General features: G+C 51.6%; 1 protein-coding gene across 1 annotated transcript in view; it reads right to left on the bottom strand.

Annotated features, from left to right (window-relative positions):
- The window catches only part of DSCAML1 (DS cell adhesion molecule like 1), a 347,779-nt gene that overhangs the window by 29,623 nt on the left and 295,985 nt on the right, over positions 1 to 22,171 (bottom strand). The window contains exons 12-18 of the mRNA XM_036859273.1: positions 20,240 to 20,439; positions 19,515 to 19,611; positions 18,782 to 18,910; positions 11,846 to 12,013; positions 10,592 to 10,662; positions 5,183 to 5,423; positions 1,666 to 1,812 (exon numbers count right to left, since the gene is read on the bottom strand). Coding sequence (XP_036715168.1) covers positions 1,666 to 1,812; positions 5,183 to 5,423; positions 10,592 to 10,662; positions 11,846 to 12,013; positions 18,782 to 18,910; positions 19,515 to 19,611; positions 20,240 to 20,439 — 1,053 coding nt within the window. The remainder of the gene's footprint in view (positions 1 to 1,665; positions 1,813 to 5,182; positions 5,424 to 10,591; positions 10,663 to 11,845; positions 12,014 to 18,781; positions 18,911 to 19,514; positions 19,612 to 20,239; positions 20,440 to 22,171) is intronic.

Below are 22,171 nucleotides of genomic sequence, written 5' to 3'. Positions count from 1 at the left end.
AGAACGCGGGCGAGGCTGGTGGAAGGGCCAAGCCTTCCTCGGGCTCAGCGAGGACATGTCATCCTGGCTCTGCCAAGGAACGTGCTGTAGACTCTGAAGAAGGGCTTAGGGAGAGGGTCCCATGGGATGGCCAGGGCCTTAGGAGGAGGAAAGAGACAGACTCCTGAGCTCACAGCCCTCCCCCTGGGACTACTGGCTTTTCAGAAAACAGCCCCAGACACCGGCTTGTAGAAGACAAGTGCCGGCAAACCTACCCTGGCGCCTCTCAGGGACCCGGCGCAGGCCAAGGCCCGGCAGAGGGCCCGGCCAGGGGTAGGCAGCAGTCGGCCAGATTCCAGAGGGTGAGGACGCCAGGCCCAGCCTGAGGGGACTCCAGGTCGGTGCAGGGGAACCTCAGAGGCCTGAGTGGTGGGACCTTCCTTTTTGGGAAGGTCAGAAACCAGGGTGGACCTGTCCAGAACTGGAGACAGAGAAAGACCCAGGAAGAGGGCAGCATGGCCATGAATCCACGTTGCCTTTGGAGACTAGAGAGGCTGAAGCCTTCCTCAGCTGAGGGCTGAGTGGGGACCCACAGGCTTAGAAAAGTGGAAGCAAATTCTGGAAAACGAGGCCCCATCCCTGGCTCCGCACAGATATGTGAGGCCATCTCATCGTATAAGGCCTTGGGAGACCTTCAGGTCTCTGTGTTTTGGGAGGAGATGATGGAGGTGTGGCAGGGAGAGACAACTACTGTCAGCAGGGCTTCTGGGCGGAGCAGAATCCAGGTCGGGAAGGGGAGGGCAGCTGCCACGGAGGGATGACCATGAGCTGGAGTCCCAGGTCCTCCAGGAGAGAAGGGAGGAGCCAGGGAACAAGTAGCAAAAGGCTGAGGCTCTGGGGAGGCAAACTCGTTTCCATAGTTTGGGATGCTGGGCCTCTGGCTTGCAAGACTGCAGACTTCCTGGTCACTGCAAGGGCTCTGTTACACCAGTGGGCAGGGGCTTGGTGTGTCTGGGGCTACACAAGCCTGTCTGGACTACTGCATCCCAGGGGAAAGCAGGCACCCGAAGGGTCGGGCCATTGTCTTGTTTTTTCTCCTTCTGCCATTCCTACCCCCAGCTCCACCGTGCACCCTTCTCCAGGTCCTGGGCCGCTCATCTGCACAGACCACATGCCTCACTGCCCGTCTGGCTGAGAGGTGGCTCTCCCTGGGTTCTGGTGGCCCTGCTTCCTCCTCTTGCCCCTTCAGGCCTAGGCGGTGACGGCTTCCTGCTTCTGCTAATCCCATGGGCCCCGTCCTCCCTCCAGACTCCTTGGAAAGCAGCGCCTTCATTAAAGTCTCCTCAATTGCCCTGTTTGAGCGTGCCACCTGTCCCCTGACTGACATGGCCACAAAGTCCTAATATCAACACATTCCATCAGAAAAGCAAACGTGCCTGTCTCACCCCTCAAATCACTGCCCAACATACTGCTGTCCAGGAGCAGCTGGTGTCCGTCCCCACCAGGGAGATGACTATGTGTACCCCACCCACCCTGGCCCCGGCTCTGACCCCGGGATGACAGGTATGGAGGAGGGGCTGGACTTCCACTCGACATCCCACGGAAGATGCTCAACTCTCAGTATGGATCTCCACCGACCCCGTGCCTCTCGCTCCACGAGCCGGCCACCACTCCCAGCAGACTCACCCCCATCAACGTAGAGTGACCAGAAGATGACCCGATAGCCTTTGAGGACGCCGTTGAGGGTGCTGCGTGGAGGTTCTGACCAGGAGATGACGGCCACGTCGGAAGTTATGGACAGGGCTCGGACGTTCTCGGGGGGCTGGCTGGGCACTGCCAGGGCAGGGGGAGAGTTGAAAGGCCTGGTTAGGAAGGTACAGGGCACGTCCATGCGCAGGCGGGGCCCTGCTGGCCAGCCAGAGGAACTTTGGGTTACACAAGTGGGAGGCCCTCCCGATTCAATGAGTCGCGAGAGTTTTGGGCTGGTGACCGGGAAGTCAACCCAGTCTCCTTTCCTGGAGATCTGGGTGAATAGAGATCCTTTCAGCTTGGTTCCTGGGCTCTGGGTGGCACGTTCTTGGTTCTGGGTAAACGCTGGGGGAAGAAGGTGATGACCTCCAGGCATGAGCCCCTGGGGATTCACCAGCAGGCACCACAGCCCAGGGAGTCCACGCCCGCTGAACGTAACAGAACCTGGAAGACCAAGCCAGCGCTGGAGGGATCTGCAACTGATGCTCTTATCTGATGGTTGCCAGCCCTCGGTGTCACCTGAGCTCGGGGTCTGAACCAAGGCCCGGCTCTAGGGACCCTTGTGTCCTCATACCAAGCTGAAGGGAAGGAAAAGAAGGAAAGAGGATTTCAAGCAACCCTGGGGCAGGGGAGAAGAGGTTCCGCAGACACCTTTAGGACCCCTAGGATCATTACATTTTTGTCCCTTGTCCTTGCATCTGAAGACACCAAAATGTCTTGGGTGATGGAAAACACTAAGACCAACTTGGGTGGTCTGCCCTGACTTTAACCCTCTCCATCTGAGACCTACCTTTGAGCTTAACCTAAGTCCCACCCCCTGTGGGCAGCCCTGCTGCATGATGACGTTGAGAGACAGTGGTGACACCAGGCCGCAAAGAGCCACGTTGGCGAGTGACAACTTTGATGGCACTTCCACTGGCTTCTGAGGAGCTGGGGGCAAAGGGAAAGGCCACGTCTGCTTTGCTCTGAGTGGGAGAAAGGAGGCACAGGCTGGATGGAAGGTAATTAGATCCCATTGCCCCACAAGAGGCAACTCTAATTTTTATGAGCATTTAAATGATAATACATCATCCTAACGATCCTCTTTGAGAATGATTATTGTTTCATATTACTTAGGTGTAAAAATATAAGCACCATGTAATTAGGGACCCAGTGTCATAAACTAATACAGATCGTCCGTTCGAACAAAATGAAGGTAATATAATTATGGAAGAGACACTATTGCTAAAGCAGGGGTCCTTGAATACCCCAGGAGGAGTGCTAATATTGCAAGGAAACGATCAGGATCTGACAGGCTAATGAGGGCCTTAATTAAGTATGAAAAACTGCTGAGCAAATGCTGCTGGAAACTTTCATCCCCTTCTCCTCCTTTGTTTGCAAAATGACTCCACAGCCCATGCTGATCTCTCCCTGTTGGTAATCCCAGCACCCACCCCCCACTGCAGCCCCCCAAAGCAAGGGAGGTGGGGCTCTGATGGAGGCCAAAGGTGGGCCTGGCCTGGCTGTTTTCTGGGATGGCCCCAGTGGACGGAGTTTAGTGTTTGGTCAGGTGTGCAGGGCAGCTGTTCCCCCTGGACAGGACTTCCCTGAGCATCCTGAATCCACGTCACTTGGTCTTGCATCCAGCCCTGCCCCCAAGCAACAGGGTAACAATAGGGTGAAGTAGAAAGAGGACGGGATTCAGGGTCAGGCCTGGATTTTGACCTGGACTCTTCTTCATTAGATGGGCAACTCTGGACAGGTTCTTAACCTCCGTGAGCCTTGGCTCCTTCTATGGGTAATGACCTGGCTGTTAAGGCTGTGGTTCTCACAGGTGCTCCCTACACCAGCGGCATCAGCATCACCTGGGAATGTATTAGAAATGCCCGTTTTTGGCCCCCCACCTCAGACCTGCTGAAGCACAACTCTGGGGGAGGGCCCAGCAATCTGTTTACAGCCCTCTGATGTGCGCTCAGGTTTGAGAACCACTGTGTCAGAGCACTGCTTGGGATTGGTACTGATGGTACTAAGAGGCGACAAGCTGATCTTCCTCAATCCAGCCAGGCCCGTGGCCAGCATCATGGAAGGGAGTGGGCTGATGGGGGGCTGGTGAGGCTTCGGGATGGTGGAGGGGGTCGGGGAGCTGGTGGCAGTGTAGCTCAGGTGCTTCTCTGTACCTCTCTGCATTCTATGCACCTTTCTGTGTTCTGTGTTCTCCCTTTTTCCCAGGGGCCCAGTGCTCTGGGGCTACTGACACCTGCTCCCTCTCAAAGCCTAGCTTGTGCCCCAGAGCAACTAAATGGAAATCTCTGGGGATGAAGCATCAGGATTTTTAAAAGTCCCCAGATAATTCCAACTTGTAGCCAAAGTTAAGAACCACTGGTACGAGCTAATCTACTCTCAGGGGTTTCTGACCTGATGCATCCTCCCTCCCAAGGGTGTCTGCATTTTCAGAGAGAATGAAGCAGGGAGAGGGCATTGCTTAACAAAAGGATGGAATGCTTAACAAAATGGTGGAATGCTGGGTATCCTGATGGCCATGGGGTGATGGCTTTATGTTACTGGGGCAGTCAGTTCCCTCCCTCTGCTGGGGGCAGGCTCAGATTTAGTGACAGGTTTTAATCTCACATCCTGGTTTTAGGGAGGAGCAGCAAGACGGAAGCTCTGTTTAATCTGCTCTTTGGGGGGCTGTGACCAGCCCGGCTCTATCTCTGGGGGGCATCAAGGGTCACATCTCCTCTCCCTTCCTGGCACAGGCTCAGGTACCAGCTGGCGCTTCTCTGTGCCTGGAGAGCAGGCAGGCTCCTGCTGCCTTCTAACCCTCTCCCCCGAGAAACCGGGCCCCTTAATTCACTCATCAGACTTGGAGTGCTCTCCAGTCCTCAAAGAATTCAGTTTTAAAAATCGGGCCCTAAATCCTCTGTCCATGGACCTTGGGATATCGTAACTCCACAGTCTCATCTCAGGTCCCTAAAACAGATGGTGGACAGATTCCAGCCCAGAAGTACAAACGTAACGTGGCTCCTGCCCTTTTTTCCAACCTGGAGGATGTAAGGGAGGAGAAACAGGACCCAGAGTGCAGAGGAAAGAGCTTGGGGACAAAGATGGGTGAGGGGCCAGAATGAGGAAGAAGGAAAAGGCAGAGGGAGAAGCACGGACGGAGAGTCAGACAGGTGCACAGACAGGCGCTCAGACAGGCCAATAGATCAATAGAGAGACCGATGGGCAGAGCATTAGCAAGCGATGGATAGAGAGCCAGCCAATGGATGGAGAGGCCCGGAGTGCTAAATGGACCAAGCATCCCTCAAGGAGCCAATGGGTGAGAGGAGATGGAGGGATCCAGGGAGCCTGTGTGGACCACAGGACCACGACGGGGCTCAGGAGCAGGGAAGGGCCCCGAGCCCTCCCTGGCAGCCCTGGCTCTGCCCACAGCTGAGATCTGTACCCGCTCGCTACCCTCTACTGGTGCCCTCACCATCCTCCAGTGTGGTGGCATTGATCTCGCTGGATGAGGGCCCCGTGCCAGCCCGATTGAAGGCCTGGACCACCACCCCATACTGGGCGAACTTCTTGAGGTTGTCCAGGGTGTAGACCTCGCTGTCCCCAGTGGCCTTCATCTCCACGATGCTGTACTGCCCATTGCTGCCAGGGCTGTTCTCTCTGTAGCCGATCTGGTAGCCCCGGATGACGCCGTTCTGCAGCTCCTTCTTGGGTGCCTGTGAGTATGGGGTGGGGTGGGGAGGAGACAGACACAGTGACATTCTTAGAGGATGCTCTTTTTTTAAAAAGTAAATTTATTTATTTATTATTTATTTTTGGCTGCATTGGGTCTTTGTTGCTGCACGTGGGCTTTCTCTAGTTGCGGCGAGTGGGGGCTACTCTTCGTTGCAGTGCGCGGGCTTCTCAATGCAGTGGCTTCTCTTGTTGCGGAGCAGGGCTCTAGGTGCGCGGGCTCAGTAGTTGTGGCTCGCGGGCTCCAGAGCACAGGCTCAGTAGTTGTGGCGCACGGGCTTAGTTGCTCCACAGCATGTAGGATCTTCCCGGACCAGGGCTCAAACCTGCGTCCCCTGCATTGGCAGGCGGATTCTTAACCACTGCGCCACCAGGGAAGCCCTGAGAAGATGCTCTTGAAACCAAAGTCAGATCATGTCACTCCCTTGCTTCCAAGCCTTCAAAGGCTCCCATCTCACCCAGAGTCAAGGCCAAAGTCCTTACAATGGCTACAAAACTCTACGTGATCTGACCCCACCCGCATGCCTCTTGGACCCGTCTCCCCTCCCCCATGCTTCCTATGCTCCTGCACACACCTCTTTGCTGTTCACACCAGGCACATTTCCATCCAAGGGAACACTCTTTCCTTGGATATCTACACGGCTCGCCTCCTCAACATTGTGGTGTCCTTGCTGAAATGCCGCCTTCTTAATGAGGCCTTCCTTAAGCTCTTCGTGTAAGATTGCTCCCTGCCTTCTGTCTAGTGCTCCTTACATTTCTTCCTGGTTTTATTTTTCTCCATGGCAGTAGTGTCATCTGACATTCTATATAGTTTACTTATGTCTTTGACTATCTGTCCCCATTGGGATGTAAGTGCCGTGGGGATGAGGAGTGTTGTCTATTTTGTTCTCAGTGTCTAGAATGGTGCCTGGCATGTAGTAGGCCTTCAATACATATTTATTGAATAAATGAATGGGTGAATGAATGAATGAATAGGGATATCATTTGGTATGGGCTCAGGGGCCCGGGAGAAATGCAACAGCAGACAAAACGTAACCAGATGGAGAGGGAGGTAGGTAATTAGTTTGAATAAAAAGAGAGTCCCAAGATACCACTTCACACCCACTAGAATGGCTATTATCAAAAAATGAAAAATCACACACACACAAAAAATCACAACTGTTGGTGAGGATGTGGAGAAATTGGAACCCCTGTGCATTGCTGGTGGGAATGTAAAATGGTGCAGCTGCTGTGGAAAGCGGTTTGGCAGTTCCTCGAAAAGTTAAACATAGAATTACCCTATGATCCAGCAATTCCACTTCTGAGTATATACACAGAAGGATTGAACGTAGGGATTTGAAGAGGTATTTCTACACCCACATGCATAGCTGCATTCTTCACAACAGCCAAAAGGTGGCAGCAACCCAAGTGTGCACAGATAAATGAATGAATAAACAGAATGTGGTCTATACATGCAATGGAATATTATTCAGCCTTAAAAAAGAATGCAATTCTGATATATGCTACAGCACAGATGAACCTTGAAAATATGGTAAGTGAAATAAGCCAGACACAAAAGGACAAATATTGTATGATGATTCTCTGAGGTACCTAGAATACGCAAATTTAGAGACACAGAAAGTAGAATAGAGGTTACCGGGGGCTGAGGATGGCTGGGTGGGGAGTTAGTGTTTAATGGGCACAGAGTTTCTGTTTGGGATCATGAAAAAATTCTGGAGATGGACAGTGGTGACGGTTGCTCAACATTGTAAATGTACTTAACGCCACTGACTTCTAACACATGAACATGGTTAAAATGTTCAGTCTTATGTAAATACAATGCTATGTATATTTTATCACAAGTTAAAAAAAAAAGAGTCCTTGACTTTGATGTAGGCCCAGCTCCTCTTGGAGCTGGATTGCCCTTGACATCCTGGCCAACGGCTGGGGTGTGTTGAGGGCTGAGGCCTGAAGCCAGCTCCTGGATGGAGGGACAGAGATGGGCGAGGACAGACCGGTGACAAGGGGGCACTTCGGAGCTCTGCCTGGGCCGGCTGGAATGAAGGGCTGATCCCAGCTGGCCAGGCAAAGGGAGAAAACTCCACTGGCATCAGCCTGGAGGGTGGAAAACATACTCTCACCCCCAGCTTGAACCCCAATACACAACCAGCCATGCACATAGGTGTTCTGAGAGAGAACACATCAACAGGTAAACACTCACCAACACAGACATTCTCATATATGATCACACACACACACACACACTGGATCCCAATATATCCCTTCACATCCAGACCCATCAAAGCAAACATCCCAATCCACACCTACCCATGGCCAGAAACATTTAGACCCACAACTAGAAACTGGCTCCTTTAATGAGGGGGCCTGCCCATCTATATACTGAGAGAGAGCACACACCCCAGTGCATATAAAAACAGCTTGAATCAGGGTTTTAAAGACAATGCAGTTAAATTAAAAGCCCACCTTTTATTGTACTAAAAAACAGTGTGATCAGAAACAATTAAGTTAGTAAAACAGCCCGTTTTTAAAAATTCAATGAATGTTTTAAATGAACTGCATTTTTAAGCTCACTGTTAATGCAATAAAATGAAGTTTTTAATTTAACATAATTGTTTTGAACTCATTAACTAGGTGTGCGTGTATTTAATGGACTTGACTTTTTGTTAATGCCTGAATAATGTTTCTCTCTGTACTTGGGCAGTCCTGTTTGCTAGTTTGTAAGGGGGCAAATTCTGAATTTGGGTTCATATCTACACACTCACACATTCAGACAGACATCTATTATAGACACAAATATATCTGCAAGGTGCCCTTGTTTTCGCACTGACATATACTCTCCTATTACATACCCACGTCCGTATTGAAACACACTGATATATACATCAGTACACAATGACACATATGCCTACATACACAGAGCCGCCTACACCATGATATACACCTGTATATGTTGATATACACAGTACCACGTCACCTTCATTCACATCCAAATATACTGGCAGAGGCCTTGCATAGGCAATTCAGGCATACCCTGCTACATACATATAGATATTCACATATTTTTATAAATCTTGACACATGTTCCCTCCCTCCCTTCTTCCCTCCCTCCCTCTCTCTCCTCTCTCCCCATATGGCCCCCCCTCCCCCCAAACAGGCACACTCAGGATTTAAATCAATCTTAACAATATTTCTCTGAAGCATTAAGAAATCAATAGGGCTGATTGCAAATTTATGTCATAAAGCAGTAGTGACCCATCTCGTGGAAAGAGTCTTAAAATGAAGTGACTTATCTTTGAAGTGAATCTTTATTTTTCATTAATCTGTTTCTTGGTGTTAAAAAAAAAAAAATCCCCTGAGAAGTCAGCCCCAAATTTATTGACGGGCTCGTTCATTCTGAAGTTCTAACTTTCTAATCAATTTTATTTTTCATTATGAGACTTTGGAGAAATAAATCTGATACTAAATTTTTATCAACCTCCAGGTCGGAGCTTTGTAGCCAAATGTCTCAGTGGTTTACGTACTTATTCAGCCCTGCCCCACCTCCAGGCTTCCTTGGAGTATTCTCAGGAAATGGGTGCAGAGTCAGGATGCAGACAAGACTTGGGGACTAGACTCCAGGCTTTACCCCCAGTTTCTGAGAGAAGCCCTGGCACCCAGATCTGAACCTGGAGGGAACTATGGCTCTGGAGGTATCTGCTAGGAGGGCTGGTACCCGGGGAGGACCAACTTCCCAGCCTCTGTCCCACCCTTATCCTGGTCATTTCTCTGGGGAGGGAAGGAACCAGGCTCTGCTGCCTTGTGTGTGTGTATGTGTGTATGTATGTGTATGTTCGTGTGTGTCGTGTGTGTGTACATGCCCAGGCATGTAGTCTTCTTAGGAAAAATATTACTAGGCCCTTCTGAATCTCCTATTCTTGAGTCTGCCTTTTTGAAGGGCCCAGAAGGAGGACTAAAGCACCTGGACTTTTCCCACCAGGAGTTCAAGTCAGAAGATGACCTTGGACTTTGACCCCAGATGTAGATGAGGCAGCCCCCCCAAGCCCCACTGTTGAGATGGGAGAGATCCAAGAAGAAGACCATGGATGGGACTCAGAAAGCTCTCTGTTCCTGACCGCCACACAGTGGGCTCTGGTGAGGAGACTGGGCAGGGCCTCCAGACTCTGTGCACTGAAGTTCTGCACCTGTCACGACTTGAATGACCATGGAAGTCACCTTGCATCTCTATACCGTGGCCTCCTCTGATGAATGGGGATAAAAATACTTCTTCTGTCCACTCCACAGGAATAGAGGGTCAGATAAATTAGTGCAAGAAAATACTCAAACACTGGAAAATGTGGTGCAACAGGAAACCATCAAGGATGGGCAGCCCTTCTGTGCCCATGGCAGGGATGTGGCAATGGGGCCAGAGTTACCCAGGAAAGCATTTCTTGGTCCTGCTCAAGGTTATTCTGATCTGTTTCTCTGCCCAGCTGTGGAATTGCCTCGAAGACTTCCCCTCAGTGACAGTCTTCAGATACCCTCTAGATTTACAAGTTTCTTCCCCTTAGAAACGGCTACAGCACCTACTGGTTTGTTTTCTCTGCAGCTCCCCTCCCCCAGAGCTGGGGAGGGCAGTTATTTTTTAATCCTGATTTTATAGAGGAGGAAATCAAGACCTGAAAAGACCAAGCTCCCTGTTCAACGCTTTACCATGAGAATATAGGGGGTGGCTTCACCCTACCTCCCAGCTCTAGTCACAGGGCCAAGATGAGGGTGAGACTCTGTCGTTTCATCTCCCATAATCCACAGGGCCCCTTTGAAATTTACACATAATCAATTCTAACTCCAGACTTATTACAACATGCGGGCTGTGTAGGACAGACCAGCATGGTGGAAGAACCATCTTCCCTCCTTGGCACTGACAATTCTTCATCCCACCCCAGGCATGGGCCTCCATAAGAGAGTCAGGGTGGAGGAGGGAGTGGGGATTGGTGAGGGAACCAGCCCCTTTATCCTCCTCTCTTTCTACGCCTCCAACCTCATGGATTTAGCAATAAACAGGGTTGGGCACTGTAAGAGACCAGAGACTAGCTAGTCTGTTGGGGTTTCATTTGTAGATTGAGAGCAGAAGAAAGGAGGTATTTCAGAGGAAATTGCCTTTGAATTTACTTACCTTCCAGGTCACTTGGATGCTCTGTGAGGTCACTGGCTGCAAGGTTACATCCATGGGGGGCCCATCAGGAGCTGGGGGGTGGTGGGGAGAAACAACATTATGAGTCAAGTCTTGGAAGAAAAGAGTCCTATCTTCTTACTCCCATCCTTGAGCTGGAGGACTGCTGGGGAGAAAGGAAAAGCTCGTCTACAAAAGCAGAGAACCTTTGTTTGAGTCCTTCTGAAATGATCATAGGGTTTAAATTTCCCCTTCATTCTCCATAATTTGCTGAAAATATAGCAAACAATGACTATGAAATACTACTCCACATCCAGCAGGCTGGCAAATATTTTTTAAAAGTTTGATAGTACAAAGTTCAAAGATATGAAGTGGCAGGAACTCTTGTACACTGATCATGCGAGAGCAAGTTGGTACAAAACTTTGGAAAACATTTTGGCATTTTTTTGGTTAAAGGTAGAAGTTTGTCCATCTGATGACTGTAACTCTACAACTGCTTATATCCCTTGGGGGGAATGAAAACACACAAATGATACAGCTGTACTGATGACATGAAGCTCACAAAAGAATATCAATCAAAACAAGGAAGACAGAGAGAATATATGAAGTATGATTTCATGCATATATTCTATTAGAAAGTAGGCAAAACTAAACTGCATGGGTTATGTGTACATACATTGTGGTGACAGTATAAAAAAGGAAAGAAAGGAAGTTGGGATACTGGTTACTTCAGGGAGAGAGGTTATAATTGAGAAAGGGCATATGGAGGACCTCTGGTAAGTGGTAATGAGTGTTGGTTATACTAGTTTTTCTTTATTATTATTTGTAAAACTGAACATGTATGTTATATGTACTTTTTGTATTAATTTATATTTTGCGATGACAGGTAAGAGAAAATACAGCAAGGAAAATCTTGTTTAAACTTTCAGGAAAACTTCCTGACAAAAATCACAGGAGATAATCCAGGGCACTAGCACCCCTATCCTTTGCAGATCTGGCATATCTGTCCTTTCCAGACAGGCTGCGGCCAGGTGAGTGGGGGCAGGACCATGGACAGCTCCCGAAAGCATTGCCTCGAGAACCCCATCTGGAAAAGGTCAGACGGAAGAATCTCCAATGATCCAGAGGCAGACACAAACACCTTGGAATCCCCCCCTTCTCCTCTTCTAACTGCAAGCCCACTGCCAGTGGACAGGGGGGGTGTGGGCCCCAGATGTCCCGAGCCCACGTGCAGGGGTGGCTGGGCGAGGTGCTCACCGGCCTCCTCAGTGCTGATGGTGAGCTCCTTGCTCGGCTCGCTGCGGCCAATCTTGTTGAAGGAATACATGCGGATGCTGTACACGGATGCCGGGTGCAAGTCCACGATGTTGGCCTGGTTGATGGTCGGGGAGATGTTGCGTGTGGACTGCTTGAAGTCCCAGGAATCTGGACAGAGGACACCCATTTCTAACCACAGCCAGGCAAACTCCAGGACCCCTCTCCAGCCTCAAGCAGCAGCACATCCCAACGTCAACTTAGATGCCCAGAAGAGGTCTAGTTCACAGAGACTGAAGCAAGAGAGCCTTCACAACTTCACAGAGAACCAAAGGGTTCTGTTCCATTAAGCTCAAGTGACCAAGGGATGCCTGAGGATGGGAGCAGCAAATGCACGGCCTGGAAACTCAGGGAGCTTAACCCTTCTCTGCCCTGGGCCGCCTGGTGAACTCAAACCTCAGATGGGGGTCAGATGAGATGTTTCCTATAGTCCCTTCCAAGATCACCATTTGCTTGCTATTCCTGAGGGTCTGATTGGCCAGTGCCCTTGTTCCTGGTTTCTCAGACCACAGCAGAGACCTGTTGTAACTGTAAGACACCCCCCTCAACCCATGATCCCAGTGCAAAGGGGGAAGCCAAGTCTTATACCCCTTCCTCCTCCTATGTGTGCTTCTGTATCGCCTTTCCCTGTGCATTTGTGTGGTGGTGGTCTTGACTGTTTCTTGGGCTGTCAGGGGGGACAAACCATGTGCCAGAGTCCCTAGGCAAACCCTACCCTCTCTCTCACCAGCGAGAGAATGGTCTCTGAGTCTTTACAGTCAGAAGCCAACAAAGGGACGGGCATGTTCCCGATTCATCCAGGGGGAGTGGCAGCCCATTCCAGGGCTAATGTTTAGCGAAAGTGTAGAATGTGAAAAATACCGGATAAATACCACTCAGGGATACTGTGACAGTAAACACTCGGCATCTCCAGAGGAATCCAGTCATTCATTCAATATATTTGTGCTGTGCACCTACCAGGGGATTCCAGACAGACATGGAAGGGGTTGCAGTCACAGCAATGCCTCAGCTAGGACCTTCCAAACACAGAATTCATAACCAGATTACATTATTGGCACTTTGCTTCGAAAAGAAACAAAAAGGCAAAGCACGAGGAAACTAGCTGATAGTGGGGCTTAAAAATCTTCCCAGGGCACGTCCTGATGTGACTATTCAGTCTAATTTTCCATGTCTTTTGAATTCACAGTAGAGGATCCTGAAAATTCTCAGTAGAAAAGATTAAATTGTATTCACTACAGTTTAACCCCTAAATCAGGGAGGGAGGCTAGCACATTCTAGAACAAATTTTAGGAAGACTTTTTTTTTAAGCTAATGCCTGGTAAATCAGGAGAATTGGTTCACTCGAAAAGACTATCCCATCCCCCCAGGTTCTGGTTAATTGAGGTCTTGACGTTTTTCAAAACACCACTTTTAGCCACACAGGCTTGGCATCTGTGAAGGGCACAGGCCCAGCTCCCCATCTGCAGTTTTGCATTTAATTCGTTGGTTTCATGAGCCAAAGTCACAAATGGCAGAGAGTGGATGCTCAGAAAAACAGTATTTTCTCCTTGTCTTTTAAAACACCCCAACTGCCCAAGAGTCACTACGGCTGGCAGGTTAAGCCAGAATTGGAAACGTGCAGGCTCCTACTGCTGTGGGTACTGCTTTGGTTTGGGAGGAAATGGGCTAGCGATGCGGAGGCAGGTGTTCACTTCTCTCTGCGGCATTCTGGGAGCTGGGTCCGGCTCACACATCATATATGATTTGCCTGTGTTTATAGGAGAGGGTCAGTGAACATGAGTCAGTGCATTCATTTTTGATGAGTGCGGCAGAGGAAGGAGACCACGTGATGTGTCTGAAAACAGAGGGGCTAAAGAAAAGAGGTGCTAATATTTATCAAGCACCTGTGATGTGCCAGGTGCAGTGATGGACACGATTTACTCCTCACTCCTTCCTATGACATCAGCACCATATCTCCACTGCATAGGTGATGCTCGTGTCATCAAGGCCGATTTCTCACTTGGCCTTTCAAGTGTGTTCAACGCTTAGACCTCCCCCTTCTCGAAACACTCTTCTCTTGGGTTTCCTATTAAAACACTCTCTAGCTTTTCCTATTCTCTTGGGTCATCTCTTCACTTTGCAGGTGCATCTTTTTTACCTTAACCATTAATGGTTCAAGTTCCTCAAGGCTCCATCCTAGGCTCTCCTCTCACTCCGTACACTTTTCCCACCGGTGGCTTCTATTTCCATTTACACACAGATAAGCTCCCTGAAGGCAGGAACCATGTCTAAGACTCTGCCCATCTTGCCCACTTGGCACGCGTTGGGCACTTAAAACCCACTGTTGGTTTTAGATCAGAGCCACTTTGCTGTCCTGGACTATGGACTTGCAGTTCCTCTGCATTTTGTAGTCACAAGAAATACCCTTTGCCTTTCCCTCCCTTGCCTCCTTCAACTGCCAGTCACAGGAAGGTTGGGGGGGATGCCCCAGAGAGTGGCCGCCTTTTGTTCTGCTTTTGCCAGTCATTTGCAGGTGGATTTGCCCTTGTGTTCCCAAATCATCTTTGATGTTGGCACAAAATGGCTCTCTCCCCACAGCGCCTGCAGGCTAATGCATCAGAGTCAAATCTGGAGGTCTCTAGCTGATTTTCCATACTTGATCACTGCCATCTCTCTGACCTGAATAGCTGAAATCAGGGGCCCTATTTTCTTCTCTTTCCTTTTCAGCTCTCAGAGTACTGAGCTGGCTTTGGTGAATATTGTCTCTTTTAATATTCCCTTTCATATAAGCCTGGCTTACCCAGATTAACATATTTCATTAAGGGCTCTCTCTCCCTTTCTTCATCAAAGGGTTTATGATGCAAAATATTCTTCTTAAAAAATAAGGAAGTGGCTGGGGAGATGTCAGTGCCTTCCACTCTGTGGGCTGCTTGCTGGGAGGGGACCTGGGGCCTTTGGTGTTTCAGGGGACACATTCACTGTAGAAGGGGGAGCACTTTGGACGAAAGCCACATCTGGAGCATTTAGCTGCCTGTGCTTGGGAAACAAATCCATTCTGCATCTCTGATTTCCTCCTTGCATCACAGCTCTGAGCCCACCACGGCAATCTCCGCAGCACCGAGAAAAGGTTCCCTGGGTCACCACGGCCACTCACCACCTCCCGACACCAGACCCTCTCACAGCCCCACTCCAGCTCACACAGAACGCCACGCCACATTGGGCTGGCTCACCCCACGGTGGCTGATGGCGCGCGCCACAAGGCTGCCTTCTGGGCTTGGAGGGCCATCCTCAAAGAACCCATCCCTGCTCCTTGCTTGGAAAACAGGGGCGAAATGTGGTGTCTGCATTTTTAAATCTGCACGGCGCCATCTGATAAATTTGTGTGGACGGTGCTATTTATCATTCAGCATTCATGTATTATTACTCTGCTGCCTGGGGCCAGGAGAAGTCAGCGTGAGCGGGATGGCTTAGAAAGGGCAGACTTGGTAATTTCCCTTGGAAAATTAGCATGATGAGCAACATGGCAGAAAACCTGGCAAGGGCACAGTTGTAACACAGAAGGGGGTCAGGGGCAGATGGTCCAGACCCGGGATGGGTGTGGTCTGGGGCAAGAGGAAGAGGGGAAGGGAAGGGAGAGTGGGGCACAGGATGGGGACCCATGGAGGGTTATTCTGTGTCAGGCTCTGTGCTAGGCACATGCACATAAGTCATCACATTCACGTAATCCCTGCAGCCACCTTGGATTATGTGTTATTGTCTCCACTGATAGGTAGAGATGCCCAAAGACCTTAAGTTGCTTGCTAAAAATCATACAGCCCTGACACTTGGTCAACCCAAGTCTTCTGCTTTGAGAATTGTTCTTGTTCTACTATTCCACCTGCAGGCAGAAGACCTACTTAGACACACACACACACACACACACACATACACATGCATGCGCACACATGCCCCTCCCTCCTCTGAGTCATCCATCCGTTCCCTAGGATACCTTTTACAGTTCTCATGTAATTCAGTTTGTGGTGTATTACACGTGATTGGATAGTGCTTTGTAATGGTCCTGAAAGTGCCTTCGTGTGTGTGTGTGTGTGTGTGTGTGTGTGTGTGTGTATGTGCATGCGAGTGTGTGTACACAGTGTTTATTCTCACTCCAACTGCATTGTAAGCTCCAAGGGCAACACTCTGTGTCCTTGTTCTTTCTCTTTCCCTACCACATGGCTGGTGCATGATTCTGCAAGAAAATTATTGGCACTCAGTACATGTTGCTGACTGACAGACACATATTTCAGCCTGCAAGTCCCACAGGACTATAAATTGCCACATGAAGTATTTGAGTTAGAAGGAGGAGAGGAACTTACATTTTTTAAAGGCTGACTATAGCCCCATGCTAGATGCTTTCTCTTTATTCCTCAAAACAATCCCACAAGGTAGGCATTACTGTTTCCCCCTCACAGACAAGGAAGCTGTGCTGTGCTCACAGCCTCTGCCTGACTCCAATATGGTAATTCACTGCAGTTCCCACGGGATTCCTTTTCCTAAGTGCCAGGATAGATGCCTATCTGAGTGGGGTGGCCTGGAGTAGTCCCACCTAAAGGCAGGAGAAAGGACCAGCCAACTTCTCTGTGCTCTTGATCCTGTGATTTATTTTGCTTTTTTTTTTTTTTTTTTACAGGTGCAAAGCCCTTGTGGATGGGAGAGTCTGAGGTTGAGTTTTCATTACCCTCCTCTCCACCTTGCCATCCATCCTGGCTCTGGGGTGGGGTATGGCCATTCCTCATCTTTCAGGAGAGCCAGAGGGGGTTGGGGGAAGATGTGGATGAGCTCTGAAAATAGCATCTTCCCTGCCCACCTCTCCTTCTGCACTGCTCTCCAGATGTGTGATGTTCTCAGCTTCGCCCTGCTGAGCAGTGCCCCAGGAAAGGTTTCCACACATTAGAGGGTGGTCAGTGGAGGGGGCCGGGTGGGCAACGGGGCAGCATGGGGGAGGAGGGCAGGGGGGTAGTCAAAAGGAGCCGTAGGGGAGGGGCCCGAGTGACAGTCCAGGCAGCCACTCCCCGCCCCCGACAGGAGCAGAGCCCTGCCAGCCATATCAGCCAGGCAGGGAGATGCTGGCCCATCTTTCTGGCTCCCGGGGAGCTTGTGCCCAGACTCGGGAAGCCCCGAGGTGTGAGATGAACACAGTGGGCTTCCTCTCCTCCCCGTGCCCTCTGCCTCCGCTGAGGCCCGGCCACTGCTCATCACCTGTCCCAGGTGCAGAGCTGCGGCAGCATGCTCACTCAGCTTCTGGATACCTCTCCTTCCTGTTCACACCTGATGACCCTTTTCAAGGTGTCATGCCAAGTTCTCTCTCTGGGACCTCAGACATTGTTAGTAGCTCTCAATGACCTTCCCCAAGGAAGTAAAAGCTCAGCCCAGAGCCCCCCCGCCTCCCCCAACCTGGAGCCCAGAGCACACTTTAGTCTTATTGACCAGGAACTGGGTCTGTGAACCCTCTGCTAGACGTGCCGCGCCCTGGAGCGCACTGCATCTTGCTGGGGCTCGGCCGTTCCCGTCTTCCTGAATCTAGGCCCGTTAGCTTTCCATCTTCTCCCAGCTCAGTGGAGCATCTACAGGGACTGGAGAGATGCTTCCCTGACGACCCCTGTGGGCACAGCCCCTCCTCCTATCTACGGCCCGCCTCCTGCACTGAGAGTGACCTCCCAGGGGCGCTGGCTGTGAGCTGACTTTTCTCCCCAACTGAACTGTAAGCTTCTGAGGGCAGGGCTCCTCCTTGTCGAAACCTGTACCAAGGATGACGAACCCAGTGCCCCGGATAGAGTGGCTTCTCAAGAGGCGAATACAGCTCAGGATTTGCTGTGGACGCTACGCCAGGTGCTGTCACTCTAGGGGAGGGGACAGCCAGCTGGCCAATGACCATGTGCTATGCTAAGGAAGAGAGGAAGGGTCTGGAAAGCTTCTGAGGAAACAAAACCTTGGATCTATGCTAAGACCTGGAAGATGAGTTGGAGTTGGTGGGAGAAGGGGGCTGGGGCGGCTTGAGTTTTCCAGACTCTTTTCCTGTGTTTTATTTTAAAATTATTTTGAAAAGCTTATATGGGCTTATGGTCTTGAATTCCGAAGGTATGAAAGAACCCAAAAGGTGGAGCATGTTTCTCGTTCTCTCACTCCTACGTTGGGGTCACCCAGGTGCCCGCTCAGGGGCAGCGCCCTGCTGCCTGTACCTTCTAGAGACCATCACACAGATACAAACATGATTGCTCTTTTTTGGCTTGGCCTCTTGTCCAGGCCTCTTGTCCCCTCCTTGCCATTCCTGCCACATGACTGTGGGTCCCTTGTTTCCCCAGAGACCTAGGGGTCCATTGTTCACTCTGCTCTACATGGCTTCACAGTGGCGGGCAGCCTCAGGAGCTAGCTAGGGTCCCAAGGGAGGGATCTGGGAGGGCTTCCTGGAGGAGGAGACTTAGATCTATGCTTTTCCAGGGACTCCCATCCCCCAGTGACTCATTCTTGGCAAGGACCAGCTCTCTGACTCCCAAGCATCCCCATCATCCCAAACCAGGAGTGCCTAGATGACCCAGTGAAACTGTGATGTCTCTGACCCCACAGATACAGCCCATAGCCCCCTGGCTCAGGGCCTTTAAGTTGCTTTAAATCTGACCACCCTATGGACCTGCCCAGGGAGAGTCCTGGGAAAAAGGGGCTGACATCCCCTCCCCATCAACTGAGGGTCCCTCCGTTTGCCCCCAGGGTTCCTAACCTGACCAATGTTCCTCCCTTTGGAAGACACAGGGGCTTGTGTGTCTGCCTCAGATGGGCAGCCCTGACACCCAGGGGCTGTCCCACAGAGGGGCGCCGTCCTGGCACATGGTGCAAGGGGTCACGGCAGGCCCAGCCCTCACCCACCTGATTTGTTCTTGTATTCAATGTCAAAGCCCGTGATAATGCTGTTCCCGTCAAATCGCTGGGTCCAGCGCAGGTTCATGCTCCGGGCCTTCACCTCCCGGATCTCCAGCTCTGGGGGGTCGGGGGGTTCTGGGGGGTGGCAGGGGAAGGGGGCAGAAGTGAGGATGGCAGCAGAGAGCTTGGCCTCCTGCCGACCCCTACAGAGGACCAGGGATCTGCCCTGCGGGATCCGTGTCACCTGTGATCCACCCAAGGGCCCTGAGCCCTGGAGTTCAGGCAAGGCAGGAGGGGGTGAAGGGTGCCCGGCAGCAGGGCTCAGAGGCAGAGGGGGGCCTGCTCGGTTCCTGCTCTGCTCCCCTCTCTTCCTTAGCCCCTTTCCTCGGAGCTGACAGCCTACTTTCCCCCATGCAGAGCTCCCAACTTTTCCCAGCTTGACTTTCCCTTCCCACACCTCCTGCAGGGTCTGCGCCCACAAATCCAGGCCCCCCACTTCGGGAGCAGCAGAATGCTCCACAGGGGCCGCAGCCATTGCAAACCTCGCTGTAGGCAGTGTGCCTGGAAAGACCCCATCACCCCACTCTGGGCAGGAGGGAGGGTGGATGGAGGCTTTCCTCAGAGCTGTTTCCCGTCAGCCTCCACTAGATGTGGGTGGTGTCCCTGCTCTTGAGGGGAGTTGGCAGTGAGCGCCGGGGTCCCAGGGGAAGGGGCTGGGGGCGTGGGGCAGGTGAGGTACCTTGCACCGTGAGTTGGATCAAGCCCCGGTCCTCCCCGTACGAGTTGATGGCATGGCAGCTGAAGAACACAGAGTCCCCACGGTCAGCAGGCTTGAGCTGGGAGGCGGCCAGCAGGGGCAGAGGGCGGCGGCAGGGAGAGAGGGAGGAATGGGGAGAGTCTTTTAGAGCTGGTCTGCTGAATGGGGCCCATCTAGCCAGGGATCAGCAAGGCCACCTTCTTCTGGGAGGGGACCCACCAGGGGCTTGTCAAGGGCTCCTCTTTCCAGAAAGTTCAAAGGATGGAAGTGTGGAAGAGTCCCTGCAGGGAGGCCAGCTGAGGAGTTCCAAAAGAGGGAGGGGCTGAGGGGGTCCAGGAGGGAGGGAGGGGCTGAGGGGGGGACCCAGGATAGAGGGAGGGGCTGAGGGGGGGACCCAGGATAGAGGGAGGGGCTGAGGGGGTCCAGGAGGGAGGGAGAGGGTTGAGGGCATCCTGGGGGGAGGGAAGGAGGGGCTGGGGGTGTCCTGGGAGGGAGGGGCTGGGGATTCCACACATTTAAAGGTGAGCAGTTGTCAGAAAGGGGATAGAGTGAGGTTCTAAGGCAGAGGTTGGTGGATGAAGGAGGGAAAAGGAGAGGTACTCTTTGGGGTGGAGGAGTGGCTCCCAGACTCCCCATTCACCTCCTTTGGATACAGATGCAATAGCTACGGGCTCCCCACTTTCTGAGACTGGGGCGTGGGTGCTCACCTTCAGCGTGGAGACAACTTCGTCGCCGTTGTCCTTGGTGGCGATGGCATACCGCATGACGCGGTCGGGGTCGATGACCGTGTCCCCCTTCTCCCAGCGGATGATGATGGGCCGCTCTCCCCGCGCCGTGCAGTTGAGCTCCTTGGCGTGGCCCTTGATGGCGATGGTGGTGTTGGGGTGGGAGGTGATCATGGCCGGGACTGGGGAGGGGAGGAGGCGCAGGAGGTCCCAGTGAGGGGGGTGGGGAGGTCAGCCCGGGGAGAGCACGTGCCCAGCGCCGAGGCCCCGCCCCCCCGCTGCCCCTCCCCATAGAGCACCTCAGCCCCAGGGAGAGGGTCTAGTAACGGTTGGGGGAGGGTACAGAAAACCCCACTGCCTGTCCCTTTCTCCCCAGCCCAGCCACAACCGGGGCAGCCTCTCTCTTCACCAGGGGTTCTGATATTCCGTGGACCCCTTTTCAGAATCTTTTAAAATGCATAATATACATAAAATGACAAAGGAAACCAGATATGCTGAAGTATGGTTATACCAATATGAACACTCAAAAGCAAACATTTGCTACAGTATATCACATAATATATGTTCTGTATTCCTCTTTATGAAATAAGATCTAGTGCTGGATTGTATTAGAACGATTTTGTAATAGTGATGAGCACAAATGATATTTTGAGATATCTGCCAGGGTTGTGATATGAAAATACCTATTGGTCACAGTCACAGGTGCTGCTACTGCTGTGGTTTGTTGTTTACGTTCAAAATGGAAGAAGTACAAAATTTCAGTTAGAAGTTAGTGAAAAAAAAGATGCCATTTTACCCCAGCCCAAATTCATGGACCCCTTAAATTGGATCCATGCACCTTTGGCGGGGAGGCCTGTGGACCCTGGGTTACACGCCTGGTGCCTCTGCTTTGTGTCCGTGGCTCAAGCTCTCTCCACAGCGGTCAGCTGGTTTACCCCCTGCTTCTAGGCAGCAGGGCCCTCCCAGACAGCTGAGAAACTCTCCTGTTCTTCCAAACAAAATGCAACAGAAAACCCTGGCTAGCAGCACCGTAGTTTAGAACCGTCAAGCCCACTAATAGGTTCCCCCATCCCCCGTCCCCCAACCAATGACCTGAGAAAATCGTCATGAAACAACCAAGGCCCTGGCTGGCCATCAGGAGAGCCCACCCACTGCCCTGACAAGAGGCATCTCAATCCTGACCCTCCTCCAGGCCCGAGCACCATGGGCAGCAGGAGGAGGGTGGGGCAGAGGGAAAGATGGTCTCGGGCCAGTGACATCCTGTCCCCTTTTTCCCCCATCAATTTAACAAACATGCATCCAGCACCTATGCCATTATGCGGCATGGTGCCAGGCTTGGGGGAGACGGGGTCCTTGCCTCCTGGGAGGAGGGGGGAAGGGGAGGGGGAGATAGGCACCTGTGCGAGCAACATGAAAATAAGGAAAATCTGACGAGTTTTTCAAGGAGGTATCAGGAGAAATTAATTTTGGTGGAGGAGTGTCGGGGAAGGCATCACCCAGCCATTCAACGAGCATTGATGGAGCACCTACTAGGTGCCAGACCTTATGCTGGGTTCTGGAACCAACAGTGAGCAGGACAAACCCAATCTCAGGGAGCTTCGCTGCAGTGGTGAGAACAGACAACACAATAGCAGTTCCAGGAAAGATTGCTAAGCACTGTGCTAGAAGTGCTCACCATCTGACGTGGCAGGATACACATGGGGAGAAAGGGTACCCTAAGCGGTGGAAACTGCTGGAGCAAAGGCTCAGAGGCAGCGATGTGCAGGGCAGATCCCAGAGAGATAAGAGATCTGATGCAGCTGGAGGACTGCCCTTGTCCTTGCCATTTCCTCACCACTTTCCTGGGAAACCTTGCCTCTTAGAGTACAGGTCCCCAGGGCTCTCGTCTCCAGAGGAGTGCCCATGAGCCACGCT

Source organism: Balaenoptera musculus, chromosome 8 (assembly GCF_009873245.2).
Source record: "Balaenoptera musculus isolate JJ_BM4_2016_0621 chromosome 8, mBalMus1.pri.v3, whole genome shotgun sequence".
Lineage (NCBI taxonomy): Eukaryota > Metazoa > Chordata > Mammalia > Artiodactyla > Balaenopteridae > Balaenoptera > Balaenoptera musculus.
This window is presented reverse-complemented; position numbering and strand designations above follow the sequence as displayed.